Source organism: Podarcis liolepis (genome assembly GCF_965112155.1).
Source record: "Podarcis liolepis genome assembly, chromosome: 2".
In the NCBI taxonomy this organism is placed as follows: domain Eukaryota; kingdom Metazoa; phylum Chordata; class Lepidosauria; order Squamata; family Lacertidae; genus Podarcis; species Podarcis liolepis.
Window position 1 is genome coordinate 41,263,095 of NC_139555.1, and position 19,097 is coordinate 41,282,191.

Sequence of the window (19,097 nt, forward strand, 5' to 3'; positions counted from 1 at the left end):
TCTTATGGTACAATTTTTCTTCTCAGTCCTGAGCCTACCACAGCCCCTGCCCCTGCCCCTGCCATGTCAATGAGAATGAGATGTAGCATCGCACTATTTAGAAAATGCAAAAAGAAACTCATCTTCCCTTTGATGACTTCCAGCATCTGGTACTGCAGAGACTGACTGTAGCTAGCCTAATCTGTGCCAACCCTTCTGCAGCTAAGAATGACTCAGCTAAGCAAAGCTTCTGCGATCCAGCTGTACTCATCCCAATGCCATAGGGATTGGTCCTCATCAAAGGCTGGGCTGCTGTTAGGAACCTATGTATCCCTTGGGGCATCCATGGATCTTTGGATGTACCTTGAACACAGGACTGGCTAACCTGTGGCCCTCCAGATGTTGTGGGACTCCAGTTCCCATCAGCCCCACCCAGCATACTCAATTGTCAGGAAAGGGTGGGAAGTGTGGTCTGGCAATGCCTGGAGGACATGGCTGCTTTAGTGGAACTGTGCATCCTCCTAAGAAACCCCCTTGACAAATGCATCTCATTTTTACGTGATGCATCCTGGCATATATTTCAGACTCAGCCAAAGGGAAGGGCCATAAGGACCCCAGGGATGCATCCATTGTCCTTTATGCAGCATTATTCTGGAACACAGGAAACTGCCTGAGCCAGATCATTGGTCCCTTTTGCTCAGGGACTGGCAGTGGCTATCCAGAGTTTGAGGCAAAGGTCTTTTCTGGTTTGACTTGGAGACGCTGGGGATTGAACCCAGGACCTCCTGTATGCAAAGCAGATGCTCTACCACTTCTTCTGGTTCCTGTCCAACAGAAAGCATATTCTTGGTGCTGCAAAGAACCCCAAATAGGGGCTGTTAGAGAAGAAGAACCCCCAAATATGTCTGCATTGCAGGTTTGGCAGCCCTGGCCTTTCAAGGAATAGCCTTACAGGCTTCTGCAACCTGTATACACATAGAGAGAGATCATCATTCATCAACATTAGCCTAAACCTGACTGTGATGTCAACACCGTGCCTCTCTCCTAGGGGTGGAAAGCCCTCCCATTTGCTGTGTTACAGCATGGCCTTTTCCTTCTTGAGTCAGCAGTCAAGGCAGCGGAAGGAGGGAGAAATTTCTATAGCTCTGATTTCCATGCTAGAGCAGCCTTTGTTTGTTTTCTTCAATCTCTGAATCACTCCGTGGAAGAAGCAGCCAAGCTGCAGGTGTCAATATCCACCCGACAGCACACAAGGCAGGTTTGCCAAGGACATGCTCTGCATAGACTGTGGGTTCCACAGAGCAGGGCTAATTTTTGCCCCTGAAAGATATCAACAGGGACAGGAATTTGCAAGGGCAGACAAAAGCCTTTTTCTAGATCCAGATTTATTTTCAGCTGTCCACCCCCAAATTGGCTTAGCCCTTAAACCAGAGATAGGGACCTGTCAACTTCTATACATTGTTGGACTACAGCTTCCATCAGCCCCAGCCGGCATGGCCAATGGTCAGGAATGGTGATGTTGTAGTCCAGAATCATCTGCAGGGCACCGGGTTGCCCTAGAAGTCCTATTTATATATATACCAGTCTTCCATAGAGATGAAAAGTATATAGATGAAAACAGCAGCAACAGCAGCAACAAAATCCAACTATCTAAGCTAGCCAGGCATAGAAGAACATCAACCAGAAGTGAACCAGAAGAAACTGGTCTTGCAGTCACTATGAAAAGAGAGCAAAAAGGTGGCTTGCTGTTGTAGCTTACTGTAAAAACAGCACACAGTAGAGCTTTCTGGCAGGACCACAGCAAGCAAGTGGGCTCCAGAGATGGTCTTTGGAGCATGATGTTCCTTCACCAAGTCAATGGCTTTAACCTTTAAAGTGTAGCCTGAACAGGACCCAGAAGTGATTTGACAATCCTTGCAACTGGCCTGACGCAGAGCGGGTTGGAAATGATTGTGCCTTCCAACACCTGCCAGAAGGACTGCACTTAGGCTGAAACTTCTGTAGCATCTTCAAGGGCAGCTCTATTTAGTGTGCATTGCCATAATCAAGCATGGAAGTTACAGAACTGTGAATCAACGTAGAAAAAGGAAAGTTCTCCCCATTAGCTGAAAGTGGGGGGAAAGGTGCTCCTGGCAACCTGCCTTTTGAAAAGCAGTGCCAGGTCAATGAGTATACCTAGGGCAGCCATCCCCAACTGGTGTCCTCCAGGTGGACTACAACTCCCATCAGCTCCAGCAACATGGGATGATGTGATTATAGTCCAAGACATCTGGAAGGCCATTAGGGGGTTGGGGAAGGCTTAACCTGAACAGAGAAGGTGGTAGAAACCCCATCAATGACAGTTTTGGTACTCGCTTCCAAATAAATATAAGGGCTGCTTTCTGCCCACTTCAGAGTTGTTATAGACTTAGCCCAAAGTCTTCACCAAATGTTGCTGCTACTGCTGCTGTGATGCAGACTTGCTGGCTGCTAATTGCCTTTTTCTCCCAAGTACCGCTGATTATCTAATGAATTCTCCCACGCAGCCACCCACACTGGTGACTCTTGATATGACCTCCATGCAATTCTCTCTTCTAGCCCAGGCATCCCCTTCAAAGTGGTCTAGCCTTGTCCTCCTACTTAAGGGGGGGGGGACGTACATCAATAGATCCTTGTCTCCCTCAGTGTGAGCTTTGCCCAAGGCCAAAAGCTCTTTTTATTCATATTCGTCTACAAGAAGCAGGACTCTTGGAACAGTATAACTGAGCGGCAGTATTGTGGGACTAAACTCTCCTTTCTCAGGTGGTTATGTCCCCTGGCTAGTTGCTCGAATGGTAACATATCTTGCAGAGGAAGGTAAGAGCCATGAGGCTGCTAGAACGTGTGTGTGTGTGTTCCTTTGCTTCAAGGAGCTGTAGCATAAGCATAAATAAGAGTAGAGTATTGAAGTGGGGTCTAATTGGAGCCTGGATATGCGTCATGTGTTGCCATATCCAGGACTGTGAGTTAGATTTGAGAAGCCAACGCCTGCATTACATTTTGGAGAATTCTTATTTTAGAGTGGAGCCGTTGTAACACTGAGGCTCCTAAGATAGTGGATTCTCTGCTATGTGTTTCTTTCACAATTTTTATCCAGAAACACAGGAAGCTGCCCTAGACTGAGTGACACCCATATTTTCTGCGCTGACTAACAGTGGCTCTCTTGAGTTTTAGACAGGGGATATTCCCAACCTTACCTGGAAATTCCAGCGGCTACACCTGCAAGCCTTCTGCACGCAAAGCAGATGTTCTACCACTGAGCTAAGGTGCCTTCTCACCCTGCCAGATCTGTTTTCTGTGAAACAGAAGCACAAATGTTCCTGACACTTTATTTTGATATGACTGGCAAAAGGCAGAAACATGTGAACAGCAAAAAGACATCATAAGCCTGCGAAAGTGACTTGGAAACTACAACTAACCCAGAATTCAGCTGCCAGATTGCTGACTGGGGGTACAGAAGATAATTAGACTTGCTGCTTCCACTACAGCAGCTTAAGAGGTAGCTAGCTGACTGATTAGGCAATATGTGAAATAGTCTTTTAGTTAGAAAGAAAATTGGTTTAAGTTAAGACTATTTCTTCAAGTGATGCTAAAAAGGCCTTTCCCCCCAGAAAGCATCACTTGTGAGAGCAGTTAATGCAGCAGAGTGTATTTTTAAATGGTGTCCAATCTTGCCAATTTAGGTTTTACTTTCAAACTACAGGTGGTAGGTAGTACAAAACCTAGTTTAAGTGTGAACGGGGCCTTATAGTTTTTCAGTGGTGAGTTGCAGTGCCTGAAAGAGCTACAACCAGATTCCATGCCCAGTTCTTCTAAGGTAGAGGGGCCCAATTTTTCCCCAAAGAGGGCCAGATTTGATGAAGTGAACATGCATGGGGGCCAACCAAAGTTGTCGGGATTTTTTTTAGGATTGAAATTGTCGAGTTTTTTTATGATTTTACCCCAGAATTCAACTTGTTGAGCTTTTTTAAGGATTTGGCTCCAGTAAATAAACTGCCATAGAGGCCAGATTAGGCCCCCAAGACGGACTTTGGATATGCCTGTTCTAAGGGCTGTTAGAAGACAGAACCACGGAGAGCTCCCTCTGTCTGCTTAGTGTGCCCCCCAGCCCCCCCATAAAATAATAAACCACTTGCCTCTATTAGTTCGTTACGTATGCAAAAACAAGAGTTCTGACATCAGCAGCAAAATACATTTTCCTCATACGGTAGAAGAGGAGTAGCAGTTGCTGTGCTTTGAAAGAGCAATTCTTTGGGTTTGTGTAGGTGGTTTAGTTGCCTTATCCAATGCCCTGCTGAGTTCTGCAGGCAGCTTGGCATGAAGAAAGTGGAAAAGCTCTTCTCCCTCTTTCATGATACTAGAACACAGGTGCATCTGATAAAGCTGAAAATTGGAAGAGTTATAATAGACAAAATACAGTACTTCTTCTCACAGTGTATTATTAAACTATGAAATTCACTACTACTACAAGAAGAAGAGGAGTTTGGATTTGATATCCTGCTTTATCACTACCCGAAGGAGTCTCAAAGTGGCTAACATTCTCCTTTCCTTTCCTTGCCCACAACAAACACTCTGTGAGGTGAGTGGGGCTGAGAGACTTCAGAGAAGTGTGACTAGCCCAAGGTCACCCAGCAGCTGCATGTGGAGGAGCGGAGACACGAACCCGGTTCACCAGATTACAAGTCCACTGCTCTTAACCACTACACCACACTGGGATTACTACCAACTCTGGGACAGTGTTAAGAGATGATCCACCAAATTCACTGAGGATAAGGCTATCTCTGGCTCTAGCCACATGGGCTATGCTCTGCCTCCACAGACAGTGGTAGTATACTTCTGAATACCAGGTCTGGAAACTACAGGAGGGGAAGAGTGCTGTTGTGCCAAGATCCTGCTTGCAGGCCTCTCATAGGGGTCTGGTTGGGTCTATGAGAACAGGATGCTGGACTAGATTGGCCACTGGCCTGCTTTAGTGGGGCTCTTTAAGTAAAAGGTGGAGGAATGGCCTGTCCATTTCTGGCCGTTCATGTTTGTTTTGTTTTTTTAACTTTTCATTTTCTCACTCATTGGAATCTTAGAATTGTAGAATTAGAAGGGATTCCAAGGGCCTTCTAGTCTACAATAAAAGCTCAACTTTTAGGAAGTAAAAACTGTGGAATTGGTTTTCTGGAGCAGATATTAAAACCTTAATGTAATCACCATGGAATATGCAGCAGGGAAAGATCCACGATATAAGATGATAAACATTTGTTACCTTGACGTTACAGTTTGCTTTGCAAGCATTTCCCCAGAAACCCGTACAGCAGGTTGTAGGCACTCTGCACTGACTTCTCAATACTTCCAGAATAGCTAGCCTTTTAGTTAAACTTTGAGCCAACAATACATCCATGACAGTGATGATGTCAACTGCAAGGGAGCAGGAACTCTAGATCAGGGGCCAGCAAACTTTTTCAGCATGGGTCCACTGTCCCTCAGACCGTGTGGGGGGGACGGACTGTATTTTGAAGAAAAAAATTAACGAATTCCAATGCCCCACATATAACCCAAGATGCATTTTAAATAAAAGCACACATTCTACTCATGTAAAAAACATGCCCCACAAATAACCCAGAAATGCATTTTAAATAAAAGGGGGCCAGATTTAGAAGGCAATTGGGCTGGATCTGGCCCCTGGGCCTTAGTTTGCCTACCCATGTTCTAACGCATTAAGCCAAGAAGGGCTATCCTGTATTCTCAGGTCTCAAGAGCAAAAAGAAAGATATAACAAAAGGTGGAAATGTCTATTGCTTAAAACCTACTGTGCATTCTGATGCATGTTTACTCAGAGGCAAGCCCCACTACATTCAGTGGGGCTTACTTCCAAGAAAGCATGCATAGAATTGTGATCTTACCAACTCTCCCTAATCTCACCCCCCCACCCCCAATTTCTTTACATGTGAAATTGTAGGTTATCAATTTACTATGATTCGAATTGGCCGGTCCTTCCGGGGTTAGGAGAAATTGTACTGGAGGTTGGACCTAGACCCCAGGTTGTCAGTTGGCCATACCTGCATTCTGCCATTCTTAATGGAATATGGTTCATAATGCGGAATCTAGTGCTCCTGGAGATTTCCTGCTATACAGAAGTATGCCTCTAGCTCTCGTGTCTGCAGGGAAGGGGCAATTATTATAACGAGAGTAGCTGCTACAAAGGGTTTAGGAATCAAATGGTACCTAGGTGGGGCCTTCACTCATCATTTAGGACCATTTTTCTTTTCACTTATTAAAGACAGGCTGAGCAAGGCTGCATGGATTAATTAGCACATCAGAAGACCTCTGTGAAAAATGGAAAACTCAAGAAAAAAGAGAGATTGCCAGGATGGTTACATAATGTAATGCAATTAGATGCACTGTTCTGATGAATGTAACCCATGTATATTATGCACATAATTCTTCTGCTGCAGGGATGTGCTATAGGAAGTAAAATTACACAGACATACACAAAAGGTAGCCAACCCAAATTCGCTGATGGATAATACAACAATCTCTATTGTGGAACTGTAAAGACAACTAGATAATAAAATTTCATTAATTTTAGCCAGCTTTCTTTTGTTGTCAGATAAAATGTATTTGTTTAAGCCAAGGGGTCTCAATAAATCATTACAGAATTACTTAGTAATTCACATTCAATTTAAAAATAAGGCATGAAATGGGAGTAAAATACCCATGTTGTTGTTTTTTAAAGAATCCCAGTTCTTAAATTGTATCTATCTCCTTGCAATGCAGTTGAACAGCTCCTAATTTCTGCTTTACTGTGCATGGCTCTTTGAGTCACTGCAGACATAATATAATTCCATCTGCACATATTGGAGCACCCACAATACGACAGTACTGCACAGCAAAGTTTGTTATACATCTGTTTATTTCAGTACAATCATATCCCACCTTTCTTCTTTCAAGCATCTCAAGATGACATACTCAAAGTGGTTCCCAGAAGATCTCCCATCCAGAAAATGACCAAACCCAGACCTGCTTAGCAGCAGCATGGTGACTGCATCATGTGCCCCCAGACCATGCCCTGGACTAAGGGGAACTAGATCAATGAGACACAGCTGACATGGCATACAAGGACTACCTATAGGAGTTGCTGCTATACTGTTTCTGGGACTTTTCCTTGTGCTGTTGTTGTTGCTATACCCCACCCATATGATTGGGTTGCCTCAGCCACTCTGGGTGGCTTTCAACAAATATAAAAGCATAATAAAACACTAAACATTTAAAACCTCCCTATACAGGGCTGCCTTCAGATGTTTTCTTAAAGTCAGATAATTGTTTATTTCTTTGACGTCTGATGGGAGGGTGTACCACAGGGCGGTTGCCACTACCGAGAAGGCCCTCTGCCTGGTTCCCTGTAATTTCACTTCTTACAGTGAGGAAACCACCAGAAGGCCCTTGGAGGAGAACCTCGGTGTCTGGGCTGAGCAATGAAGGTGGAGACGCTCCTTCAGGGCTGAGACCATTTAGGGCTTTAAAGGTCAGCACCATATGCTCCAAGTACACAGCCATTAAATCCTCTCCATTTTCCATGGCTTGCTAGCCATAGATGGTATCAAGCATCACTGCAAGCTAGCGAGCATGGATCAATATAGATAACTTTTGCTCCCAGCAGCCCCAAGTTAAATCTAGCTAGGAATTCGATTTCTAACCCTTAATGATTCTAAGAGTGATTTGGCACCCAAGGCTACAGATAATTTGCAAACCACAAGTGCAGTTTCTTCTGACTATCACTAAGTTGTCCTCAGAAAGGTGAATTAGTATCTCACTGCCGCCTAATTCTTGAACTCTGTTTCCCCTCCTCTGTCTCAGTCCTGTCCAAGTTATGATTCCTGTATGTGTGTGTTTGTGTTTCCTGAAAAAGAGCATTCCAGGTTGTCAGATTATCTTAGAAGAAGCCCTCCACCCAAAGATGCTTCTTGTAATCCTAAAAGCATCGCATTATAAAACCAAAATGCCGTCTAAACTGAAGGAGAATGGAGAGAAGAAACAGCTGGCATGTGGGGAGGAAACCTGAATAATGTCTTCTGTATAAAATTATTTCTTGGCTTTGAATGGGTATCAACACATTTGGCTGTATTCTCTTTTTTTTTTTTTTTTTTTTTTTAATTATTATATGCTTTTATTAAATCCAACTCATTATACATTAACCATTTTACAACAAATCATATGCATTTTCGACTTCCTTCAACGTCGCTGACATTCTTTCATAGCTATTATTTTAGTACACATTCCATTCTTCCATATTGCCATTTACACCTCCTTTCCTCCTATATTTCTATTAAACAATATTCATTAGTTCTTTACAAAGCCTCTTTAAACCCCACCAGCGTTGTATTTACACCATAATTATTTTCCAGATAACACACACATTTCTCCCAGTCTTTTATAAATTTTTGATCTTTTGTATATCTGATCTTCCCTGTTAATTTGTCCAATTCTGCATATTCTATTAACTTTGCTCTCCATTCTTCTACCCTTGGAATATCCTCCTGCTTCCACCTCTGAGCCAGTACTATTCTGGCAGCTGTTACGGCATACTGGAAAAATTTACGGTCTTCCCTTCTGATGTCCTTTCTTATAATACCTAATAAAAAAGCCTCTGGCCTTTTCACAAAAGTATACCTCAATATCTTTTTCATCTCGTTATAAATCTCTTCCCAGAAGCTTTTAACTTTCTTACACTCCCACCACTGGTGGAAGAACGTACCTTCTTTAAGTTTACATTTCCAGCATTTGTTATCTATTTTGTACATCTTTGCCAGTCTCACAGGTGACAGGTACCATCTGTAAAACATTTTCATCATGTTTTCCTTCAATGTCATACAAGCTGTAAATTTTATATTCTCTTTCCACAACCTTTCCCAATCCTCCAATTGAATATTGTATCCCAAATCCTTTGCCCATTGCACCATCACTGACTTCACCTCCTCATCCTTCGTATACCACTCTAACATTATTTTATACATTTTTGATAGATTTTTAGATTCACTATTTATTATCTCTTTCTGAAAAATTGATTCCTTTTCTACATATCCCCTTTCCTTCAACTCTTTTTTAAACATTTCGTTTACTTGGAAGTAGTGTAACCAGTCATATGTTAATGCTTTAACTTGGTCATATGATTTCATTTTCCACTTCCCTCCTTCGTTAGTGACCATTTCTCCATATGTTCCCCACTTTCCTCTCATATTAATTTTCTTAACAGACATTATTTCTAACGGCGATATCCAATGTGGGACTTTGGGTTCTAATATGTTCTTATATCTGTCCCAAACCTCTATTAATGCTCCCTTAAAAATATGATTTCCAAATCCCTTGTGTAACCTCTTTTTATCACACCATAAGTATGCGTGCCACCCAAATTTATTATTAAACCCTTCCAAATCCAATAGTTCTTTATCTTCCAATTTCACCCAGTCTTTCACCCAACACAGGCACGCTGCCTCATAGTACAATCTCATGTCTGGGAGGCCGAAGCCTCCTCTCTCCTTTGCTTCTGTCAATAACTTGAATCTAATTCTGGGTTTCTTTCCTTCCCAGACATATCTTGATATTATCTTTTGCCATTCCCCAAAAATTTTTGTGCCTTTTAGTATGGGTAAAGCTTGGAATAAAAATAACAACTTAGGGAGCACCATCATTTTTACCATTGATATTCTTCCCCATAGTGATAGTTTCAGTCTATTCCAGACCTCCAAATCCTTCTTTATATCTTTCCACATAGGGATGTAATTGTATTGGTATAAATCTATATTCTTATCCGAAAGCCAAATTCCCAAGTATTTGATCTTCTTGACTACCTCGATTTCCGTTTGTTGTTTTAAAACTTCAATTTTGTCTTGGTCCAAATTTTTCACTATCATTTTAGTCTTCCTCTTATTCAATCTAAATCCTGATAGTTTCCCAAATTGTTCCATCTCTTCCAATATTTCTTTTGTACTTTCTATCGGTTCTTCCGCAGTTATAACCACATCATCCGCAAAGGCCTTTACCTTATATTCATTAGCACCTAATGTCACCCCTTTAATTTGCTTATTTTGTCTTATTGCGTTTAATAAAACTTCCAAGACCACTATGAATAGTAATGGCGAAAGCGGGCACCCCTGCCTTGTTCCTTTAAATATTTTTATATCTTCCGTGATGATGTTATTTATAATCAACCTTGCCTTCTGTTCCGTATATATTGCCTCAATGCCATTATAAAATTCTTGACCCACCTCCATAGCCTCCAAATTTCTCAACATGAATTCCCAGATCACATTATCGAAGGCTTTCTCCGCATCAACGAATATTAAACTTGCTGGTTTGTCACACCTATCGGACAGGTATTCTATAACATTAACTATATTTCTTATATTATTCCTTAGTTGCCTGCCCGGTAGGAAGCCTTCTTGATCTCTATGTATGATTTTTACTAATATTTTTTTTAATCTCTTTGCTAGAATTCCTGTGAAAATTTTGTAGTCTGTGTTTAATAGCGATATGGGTCTATAGTTCTTAATTTGGGTCAAGTCCGAATCCTGTTTTGGTATTATTGTAATAAATGCCTCTTTCCATGTTCCTGGGATGTCCTTTTCTTTTAAGATGTTATTCATTACTTTGATCAGCGGGGCCATCAGCGTGTCTCTCAGTTCTTTGTAATAACTTGAGGTGAACCCATCCGGGCCCGGTGCTTTCCCTCTTTTTAGTTCTTTTATAACTTCTTCTACTTCTTCTTTGCAAATTGGTGTGTTCAACTGTTCTTTTTGGTCTAATGGGATCTTCCTCACCATCTTCTCTTTCAGATATCTTTCTATTTTCTTCTTATTATTCCTTTCTTTATTCCTATATAATTGTTTATAGAAATCGACAAATCCCTTCCTAATTTCTTTCGGATCTGTTATTTCTTCTCCATTCACTTCAATTTTATTAATTGTGTTTTGTTCTTTTCTCCTCTTAACTTGCCAAGCAAGCCATTTTCCAGATTTATTTGCAAACTCAAAATTTTTTTGCCTTAACCTTTTAATATTCCACTCAACCTCTTTATTTATTAGCATCGCAAACTGAGTTTGAAGAATCTTTATTTCCTGTATTATCTTCTCGTTATTAGGTTTTTTAATCAATTTTTGTTCCCTACACATAATCTGTTCTAAGATCTCCTTTGTCTTTTTTTCCTTATTGTTTCTTTTCCATGCATTCTGCTGAATACAGAGGCCCCTCATCACCGCCTTACTCGCATCCCATACCACACTCATTTTTGTCCCTTTATCCATATTGTCTCTGAAGTAATTTGATAGATTTTTTTTGTGCTTTTTCTACGAATTTTTGATCATCCCATATATTATCATTCAACCTCCACCTAAACGTTCGCTCTTCAAAGCCTTTTAACTCCAGTTCTATTGGGTTGTGGTCTGAAATCACCTTAGCCTGTATTTCTATTTTTTGAATTCTCGGAGTTAACTCATTTGATACCCAGATTTGGTCTATTCTTGACATTGTTTGATTTGATTCTGAGTGGTATGTGAATTGCTTCTCCAGAGGATGTCTGAGCCTCCAAATATCTACTAAATTACAATTCTTCGTCATTGCAAAGAACGTTTTAGGTAATTTTCCTTCCTTGTTTTCCGTTTTTCTCAGTCTGTCCATTTCTAATGAAACCACCCCGTTCATATCTCCCATTATTATAATTTTTTGGTCCATGTACTCAAGTAATTTCTCCTCCAGTAATCTAAAGAACTCCTTCTTACTCCCATTTGGTGAGTAGATCCCAACAATTATCAGCTTTTCACCTTGCCACTTAATTTGAACCATTATAATTCTGCCTTCTTCATCCTTAAATAATTGATGAGATTCAATTTTATTTTTAATGTATAGTACAACACCTCTTTTTTTCTCTTTATCCGAGGATACAAATTCATTTCCCAACCTTTTGTTTATTAGAATCTTCCTGTGTTTTTTATTCACATGAGTTTCTTGTAAGCATATGATATCTAAATTTTTCTTTTTTAGCATATGTTCAATCCTATTCCGTTTTCTCTTATCATTCATTCCATTCACATTCCAGTTCCATAGTTTTAACGCCATTCTTCTTATACCTGCTTAAATTTAAGTTTACCTTATAATCTTTCTACCTCCTCTCCTACCTCGTCCTCTTCCTCTTCTTCTGATTCCCTCTCAACCTGTTCTTCTTCTTCTCTTGATTCGAATTCCTCCCTTAAGTTTAATCCTCCTTCTGCCCCTTTGACCTCTTCCTCTTCTACTTGAAGCTCTTTATATCTCCTTGTAAATTTCCCTATTTCCTCCGGGCTAATCAGTCTTCTTTTTACCCCTTTGTAGAAAAACGAAACCCCTTCCGGAAATTCCCATCTAAAGTCAATCTTATTTTTCTTGAGCAGTTGCACCAATGGTTTATAAGATTCTCTTCGTTTCAACAGTCTTATTGGGATATCTTTGAATATGATTATATAATTCCCATCAATATAAAGTCTTTTCTCTCTATTTCTTTGTAAAATCTGATTTCTCATCTCTCTATCTTTAAATGTTATTAGACAGTCACCTGGGAATTTTTTTGCTTTACTTGATCTTATTTTCATTCTAAAAGCATTTTGTATTGTTCTCCCAACTTCCTCCTCCGATAACCCCATCCACTGCGCAATCTCTCTTGTCAATCTTTCTTTTATGTTTTCATTCTGCACTTCGGGTATTTGCCTCAATCTCAGATTCACTTCTCTCTGTTTTAATTCATTCATTGCGATAGAATCTTTTATTTCTTCCTGTATTCTGTTTAGATCTGCAATCTCATTTTTTATCTTCTCTTCCTCCCGTTTCATCTCTTTCATTTCTTGTTTTGTTTTTTTGAGACCCTCATCCACTCTCTTTGAGACCTCTTTAATTTGTCCCTTTAGTTCACTAACTGTCTCCTCAATCTTTTTGTCCATTTTCCCAATTTTGTTATCAACCTGTTCTAATTTTATCTCCAAGTTCTTTTCACTCTGTTTAATTTCAGCAAACATCCTCAATATTTCTGTTTTAAACTCTGCTTCCTGTTTTGAAGCTCTTCTATCTGTTGGGGTCCCCCCCTCCGCCCCCTTTTTTTGTGTATGCGACATTCCCCCAACTATCAGATATCAATTATCAAATACTAAATTAGGTTATACAATCTCTAAACAGTTTCTAAATAATTGCAGTTACAATTGGTGTTATCCTTAAATGCTATTTGGAATGTCTGTTGCAGATTAGCAATACCAAACAGAGTATTGAATTATGATTTACAAACAGTTCCTCCTCGAAGTCTTATGTAAAATATTGTCCCGTCTTCCACTAGAATTTTGAAGGCTTTAGTTGTTTCTTCGTGTTCTTCTTGCCCCCGTTCGGGCTAATCCAATCAGAGATTTATATTTTAAGGGTCCAAAAACGCTCCAAAGAAGAAACTAACAGTTTCCCTTCAGTTTGGTAGTCCTGAGATATTCCTGAAGGCAGAAATAATGGGGGCAAGATCCAAATTTCAAGGAACAAAGATAGTAGATGGTAGATATAACGTCTGACTGTACTTTCAAATAAATTTAAATTTCAAAATATGTTCTAATATATTCCAATTTCAAATTCAAGTTCAAATTTCACGACCCAATTCCAGAGTATCTTTTATTTGTCCCTTAAAAATAAATTTACCCCTTGGAAATAGGTTCCTATAGTATATAATCCCAGGAGGTTTCCCGTTAGGTGTTGAGGGAACTTTAAAGATAAGCCTTTTCTATTTCGCAGTCTTGGTTTGCTACCACACAGGTTTTCTGCTTTCAATAGTAATACTTAGTTCAGGCCCCTAGAGGGAGTCTGACTCCACCTGGTCTTAAAGAAAGTTCTGGAGAGAGGAAGATCCTAAAATGGTTCCTTTGCTCCGGCAAAAATTTTTTTTTTTAAAGTCCAATTTTCACCAATTTAATGCCCCAAACAAGGAAAGTAGATAAATGCAAAAAAAAAAAGTTATTTTTTTTTTTTTTTGGCTAATTCCCAAAACCCAGCCTTCTTTATCAAAACCAAAAGAAAAAAAAAAAAAAGCCAAGCAAATGTCTTAGGAAGTTATTTAGTATAACATCTAAGAACCTCTTGAACCTAATATGGCGTCAGAGGTTTCTTTAGCTTGAATTTCACTCACAGTTTCCCAATTATTGGCTGTAGTTAGTCACTCACAGAGCTCACAGGGATGTATTTATACAGTTCTCTTTATCTTTCCAATGCTTCGCCCACACTGGGAATCCGTTCCATTCACGAAAGTTTCTGTTCCCCTTTCTTCTTTGGAGAGAGTTACTTCTCCTTGTCTTAGTCCACAGAGATAAATTGTTACAGGGAAAACGAAAAGAGTAGCCGCTAGCAGCAACTTACTTTCGTTTTTAGGCTCTGCATACAGCCTGTGTCTTTTGGCGAAAGCAGACGTCCGCTGAGCTCGGACTCCTCTCTTGTTAATTCGGAGACTTCCTTGTTCTTACTGCTCAGCAGTTTTAGATGTTTGTGTCCGAATTTCTTTGTTTCGAGAGCGGAGCGCTATCCCCCCCAGGCTCGGGGCTTCGCTTATTGGCCGTTGCAATGGTCACCCGATCGCCTACTGTTCGTTCCGCCGTACTCTTCACCTCTTTTTACGCCGCGCTCTTCACCTCTTCTCCTCTTTTTACGGAGGCTACCTGACGGCCGAAACTGGCAGCTCCTAGGCACCGCCGGGAACCAGGACCTCTAGACACCCTCCAGAGGTAAAACCAGAGGTTTTTGCGCCCTAAAAACCTCTTTTTTCGGCTCAAAAAGCTAGGGCTCTCCCTCCGGAAAAAACCCTCGCCTGCAGCGGGTTCCGCGCTCCACCGGAAGTCCATTTGGCTGTATTCTCATAGGGTTTCTCCGGTGACCAAGATAAATCATAGGGTTGCCTATTTAGAGAACAGTATCCTCTGGAATTATTCAGCTTGTAACTGAGTCATTAGAGGAGCAACATTGATTCAAATCCATTTGCTGGGATGCAGATCTATAGTTTATTATTTCTGTCGCACTCCTCAGTGTACAGATTTCTCCTCTTATTCCTGAAGACAGATTAGGCTGAAAGCCAGTGACTTGCCTGAAGGGCATCTACAGGTAAGTCAGTTTCATGGCTGAGAGAAGATTGTAGACTGGATCATCTTTGTTCAAAGCTCTCATAGCAGGCTGCCCTTGAGTTTTTGCAATAGGTTCTGTGTTCCTGGGAAAATCTCTCCCTCTAGTGCCACCACTTGGTCCCTGCCATTGGTTCATGATACCTTGCTACAATGTTGGAGCTTGATCTCCCTCGTAGTCTACTATAAGCCCAATCACTACAAATGCCTATTCAGAAGAAAGGGCAAACCCATACAAGCTGTTCATTTGCACAATATTTGGTCATTATTCCACACATTCTAATGCAATTTTCTGGTCGTGTTTCATTGTCACAAGGGTGAAAAAGTGCTTTAATCCACTTTAGATATGTGAACACAAGTTCAGGTACGCGATGTAATAATACTGACAAATCTGGAGGTGTCCAGAGGTATCCTGGGATGTCCAAATATCCAAGACAATCCCAGAGGCTTTGGAAGCAGCCTGATTCAGTCTGTGACCTTGCATTGGACACCCGCCTTAGAAGAGCCCCAGTTCTCTTCAAATCTCCTTGATTTGGCTCAGGATTCAAGGTTTGTCTGAAGCAAATGTGCACGCCCCTAGTGTAAACCCTCCTTCCGAGATGGGTTGTCTTCTACAGCTCCTTAAATGATCCCTTGTTGCATTCTGCATGTAGAAACACATGTTGCTTCACTTATCTGTCTCATGTAGCAATTTACTAATTTGGAAGAAAGGTTGTGGAGCAGCTAGAGAGTTTTAAAGTGTAAAATAAAGGTGATGGATTAGAAAGTGGAAAACGATAAACAAGAAATATTCCACATATAATCTGTTGCAAGGTGGTATCAAAGGCCCCAAGCGACTGGTTTCAGCCAAATGTGTCCAACCCAGCTTGGAGTTCTTCCCAGCAGCATGTTGAAAGGTAAATGATTGGGATTTGCAGCAAGGGATGCTCAAGTGACTTGTCTCTGTGGTCTCATGTGGACAAGGGATTGAGGCTCCCTCCCTTGTCTTTTCAGGATGGATGACATCCAGCTTTGTAAGGAAATCACCAGATTGAAAAAGGAGTTGCAGAAGCTGATTGCAGTGCCAGGTAAGGCCCAAACCCATGGCAACTCTCCCAGGGAGTGAGTTTTCTTAGCATCTTGTTTTCCATAAAGCTTTGATGGTGCCATCCCCATGTACTGAGGTATGAGGAGCTTGCGACCTCCAGCTATTGCTCAAATACAACTCCCATCACCCCTGTCCACTGGCCATGTTGGATGGGGCTGATGGAAGTTGGAGTCCAATAACATCTGGAGGGTTGTGGATTACCCACCCCTACCCTATTCACCAGTGGGGTTTGCCATTTACAGGATCTCTTGGCCTCCAATGTCACTAAGCTAGGAGAGGTTGTTGAAAAGGAATGTGAATTAAACAGGCCAATGCAAAGTTATCCTAAGACTTTTCTTGTCTCAGAGATGCTTGGCTAGCTTTGGAATCTGAATTTTTAAATGTTAAGCAAGGCAGGAAGAGTATCCCAGGCATCTCAGAACAGGTGAAACTTACTAAAGAGGTATAAAACCCATTCTGCCACAACTATCACAGGGGGAAATAATAGTTTTATAAATAGGTACTGCCCATAGCATTGTCTGTCACACCCAGTCCCAGTTAAGGGGTGCTATCATTAAGAAGGGAATAAAGGTTAGAAAAAAATGTAGAAGAACCTTCATGAAAAGTTTGGGAGGATGAAAGAGCCTGTGGGGAGGAACAAAGATTTACAACCACCCATAAGAGGTCACAGTGGAAACTACCACTATGTTTGGTTGGAGATGTTTAGATAGAGGACTGCAAGGTGGTCCTGAAAGTCATTGTCTGGAATCCTTGTATCCTAAACCACAGCCCAAATGTTTCAATACGGTAAAGTTTCTCAAGTCCAAAGTGCATCCTCCTTTTCTTCATGGTGCAGCTTGATCAGTACCAACTCACTCTCTGTCTGTACTACAGTGCCCTACAACATGGGTCTTCATCCTCCAGGTCTTGTCCACTACATAGCACTGAGACTTTCAGCCCTGGCACAATGCTTCTCCTGCCCCTCAACCACCTCCACCAGCAAGCCAAGTTGTCCTTGTGGAGGGGCTACTCAAATGCTGCTTATCCATTGCTGGGGAACAGTTGGGTGCATACTTTATATTTATTTATTATCTATGCATTTTAAACTGTGTGGATGGGTTTTTGGAAGATGCCTGTGCATGAATTTGTTCTATGTGTGGAGATCAGTGCATGCTGATCAATGCACAGTCTTTGCAGTCAGGCTCTATTCCGAGGTCATGAGTTTCATGACGATCAGTAGTTTCTTATCTGTGTAGTCCTCGTCCTCCTTCACAGCCATTGTAACATAACAACATTGTTGTGTTCCACCTCTTCTGCACTTGAGGACTTTTTGGATCATTCTTTGTCTAGCTTCTCCCCTTTGACCTTATCGCCTTGGCTGACCCTACTGGGAGTATGAGACTCCTGACGGCTTTGCTCACAAGGAACATAGGAATGTGCAAGCACATTCACCACAACAAGGTGACGATCCTGTGAGTGAGATCTGGCCTGCAAGCGCTCCAATTGGAGAATAGCCTCTACCAAGGAGATCATGTACTTTGAAGAAGCATGGACTCAGGAAGATAGGGAGAAACGAACTCCAACTCTACAATTCTACAGTTCTATGAATCAGTTGATTACAGAGCAGTCTAAAGTCAAGGAAGAGTGGAGAGGCCGATCCACTGTCACATTTCGACCTCTACAAGCTTCAGAATTTGTCTTTCCTTTTTGCTAGTTCAGCTACAGGTTGAAGTAGCTCCACTGAGCTTTTGATTCAGCAACACAAGAAACACATTAACATTGTGTATAAGATGCTCAGGAAAACAAAATCAAAAAGGTATTTGTCTGGCATTGATAGGACAGTAAGGTAAGCGCCAGGCAAACCTTTCTGAGGAAAGTGTTCCATCACTAGGATGCCACTACTGAGAGGGCCCTGTGTCAGGCAGGGGACACCCACATATCTCCATTTGTTGTTATTCCTCTGCCATTAACCTATTGCTTTGTGGGTTTCCCCCTATTTTCCAGAAAATAAAAAATCTAAAGAAGACAAGCAGCAGGAGGAGGAGCTAGTGCAGCAGATTCACAAACTTGTGGAGACTCGAGATTTCCTGGTGGATGACGTGGAGTTTGAAAGGCTCAGGTACACATGGATACCAACAGCTGTGCCAGTTTCCTAGCCCCAACTCAGTGTTGGCATGCACCCAGTGCTGTTCATATATGTTTTCCACCTTTCCTCCAAGAAGCCCAGGTCAGCATACCCAGGGGTTATCCCATTTTATCCCCACAACAACACTGTGAAGTAGGTGAGACTGAGTGAAGGTAGCTGGCCTGGAGTCACCTCGAGTATTTGAAGCCAATTTTATCCACTAGACTATTTGGTTGGGGTATGGAGGCAGACTTTGCTTCTGTTGCCTCCTCAGTTCAACACAGGGCAATTGTAAATGTGTGTGCTGTTAAATTCATTGTCACATATTGTTGTTGTTTTTTTAAAGGGACTTTTCCAAAGGTAAGGTGCAAAGGTGGAGGCAGGGCTTACTCTACATCACTCACCAAAAACTCAAATCATTGTCTCCATGGATGATCAACCTTTTTGATCTGTAGATTTATACCATTGCTTCTGGACAGTATTGCAATACTGGAGTCTAGGCAGATTTTAAAATGTTTTTTTAATAAAGGGCAAGAAACAAAGGCTTGGGGTACTGGTACAAGCAGGGGAAAGGAGCTGTGCATGTCAGTGAAGCACCACTCTTTCTGAAAGCAAATATTCCCTGGAGCCAAGAAAGAACAAAAAAGCAGCCTTGTCCTTCACCGAGATCTGAAGAACAGTAATTCAGGATACCTTGACTCTAACCTATCTGGATTATAGCCATACCTTCACACACACCAAGCAATGGTTGCTTATTGCTGGG

General features: G+C 41.4%; 1 protein-coding gene across 3 annotated transcripts in view; it reads left to right on the forward strand.

Annotated features, from left to right (window-relative positions):
* Nucleotides 1-19,097, forward strand: part of LOC310699586 (bMERB domain-containing protein 1-like) — a 41,829-nt gene that overhangs the window by 20,260 nt on the left and 2,472 nt on the right. For all 3 annotated transcript variants that reach the window (XM_083487733.1, XM_083487734.1, XM_083487732.1), the window contains 2 exons: nucleotides 16,137-16,210; nucleotides 18,214-18,328. In XM_083487733.1, the coding sequence (XP_083343859.1) occupies nucleotides 16,137-16,210; nucleotides 18,214-18,328 (189 nt within the window). The remainder of the gene's footprint in view (nucleotides 1-16,136; nucleotides 16,211-18,213; nucleotides 18,329-19,097) is intronic.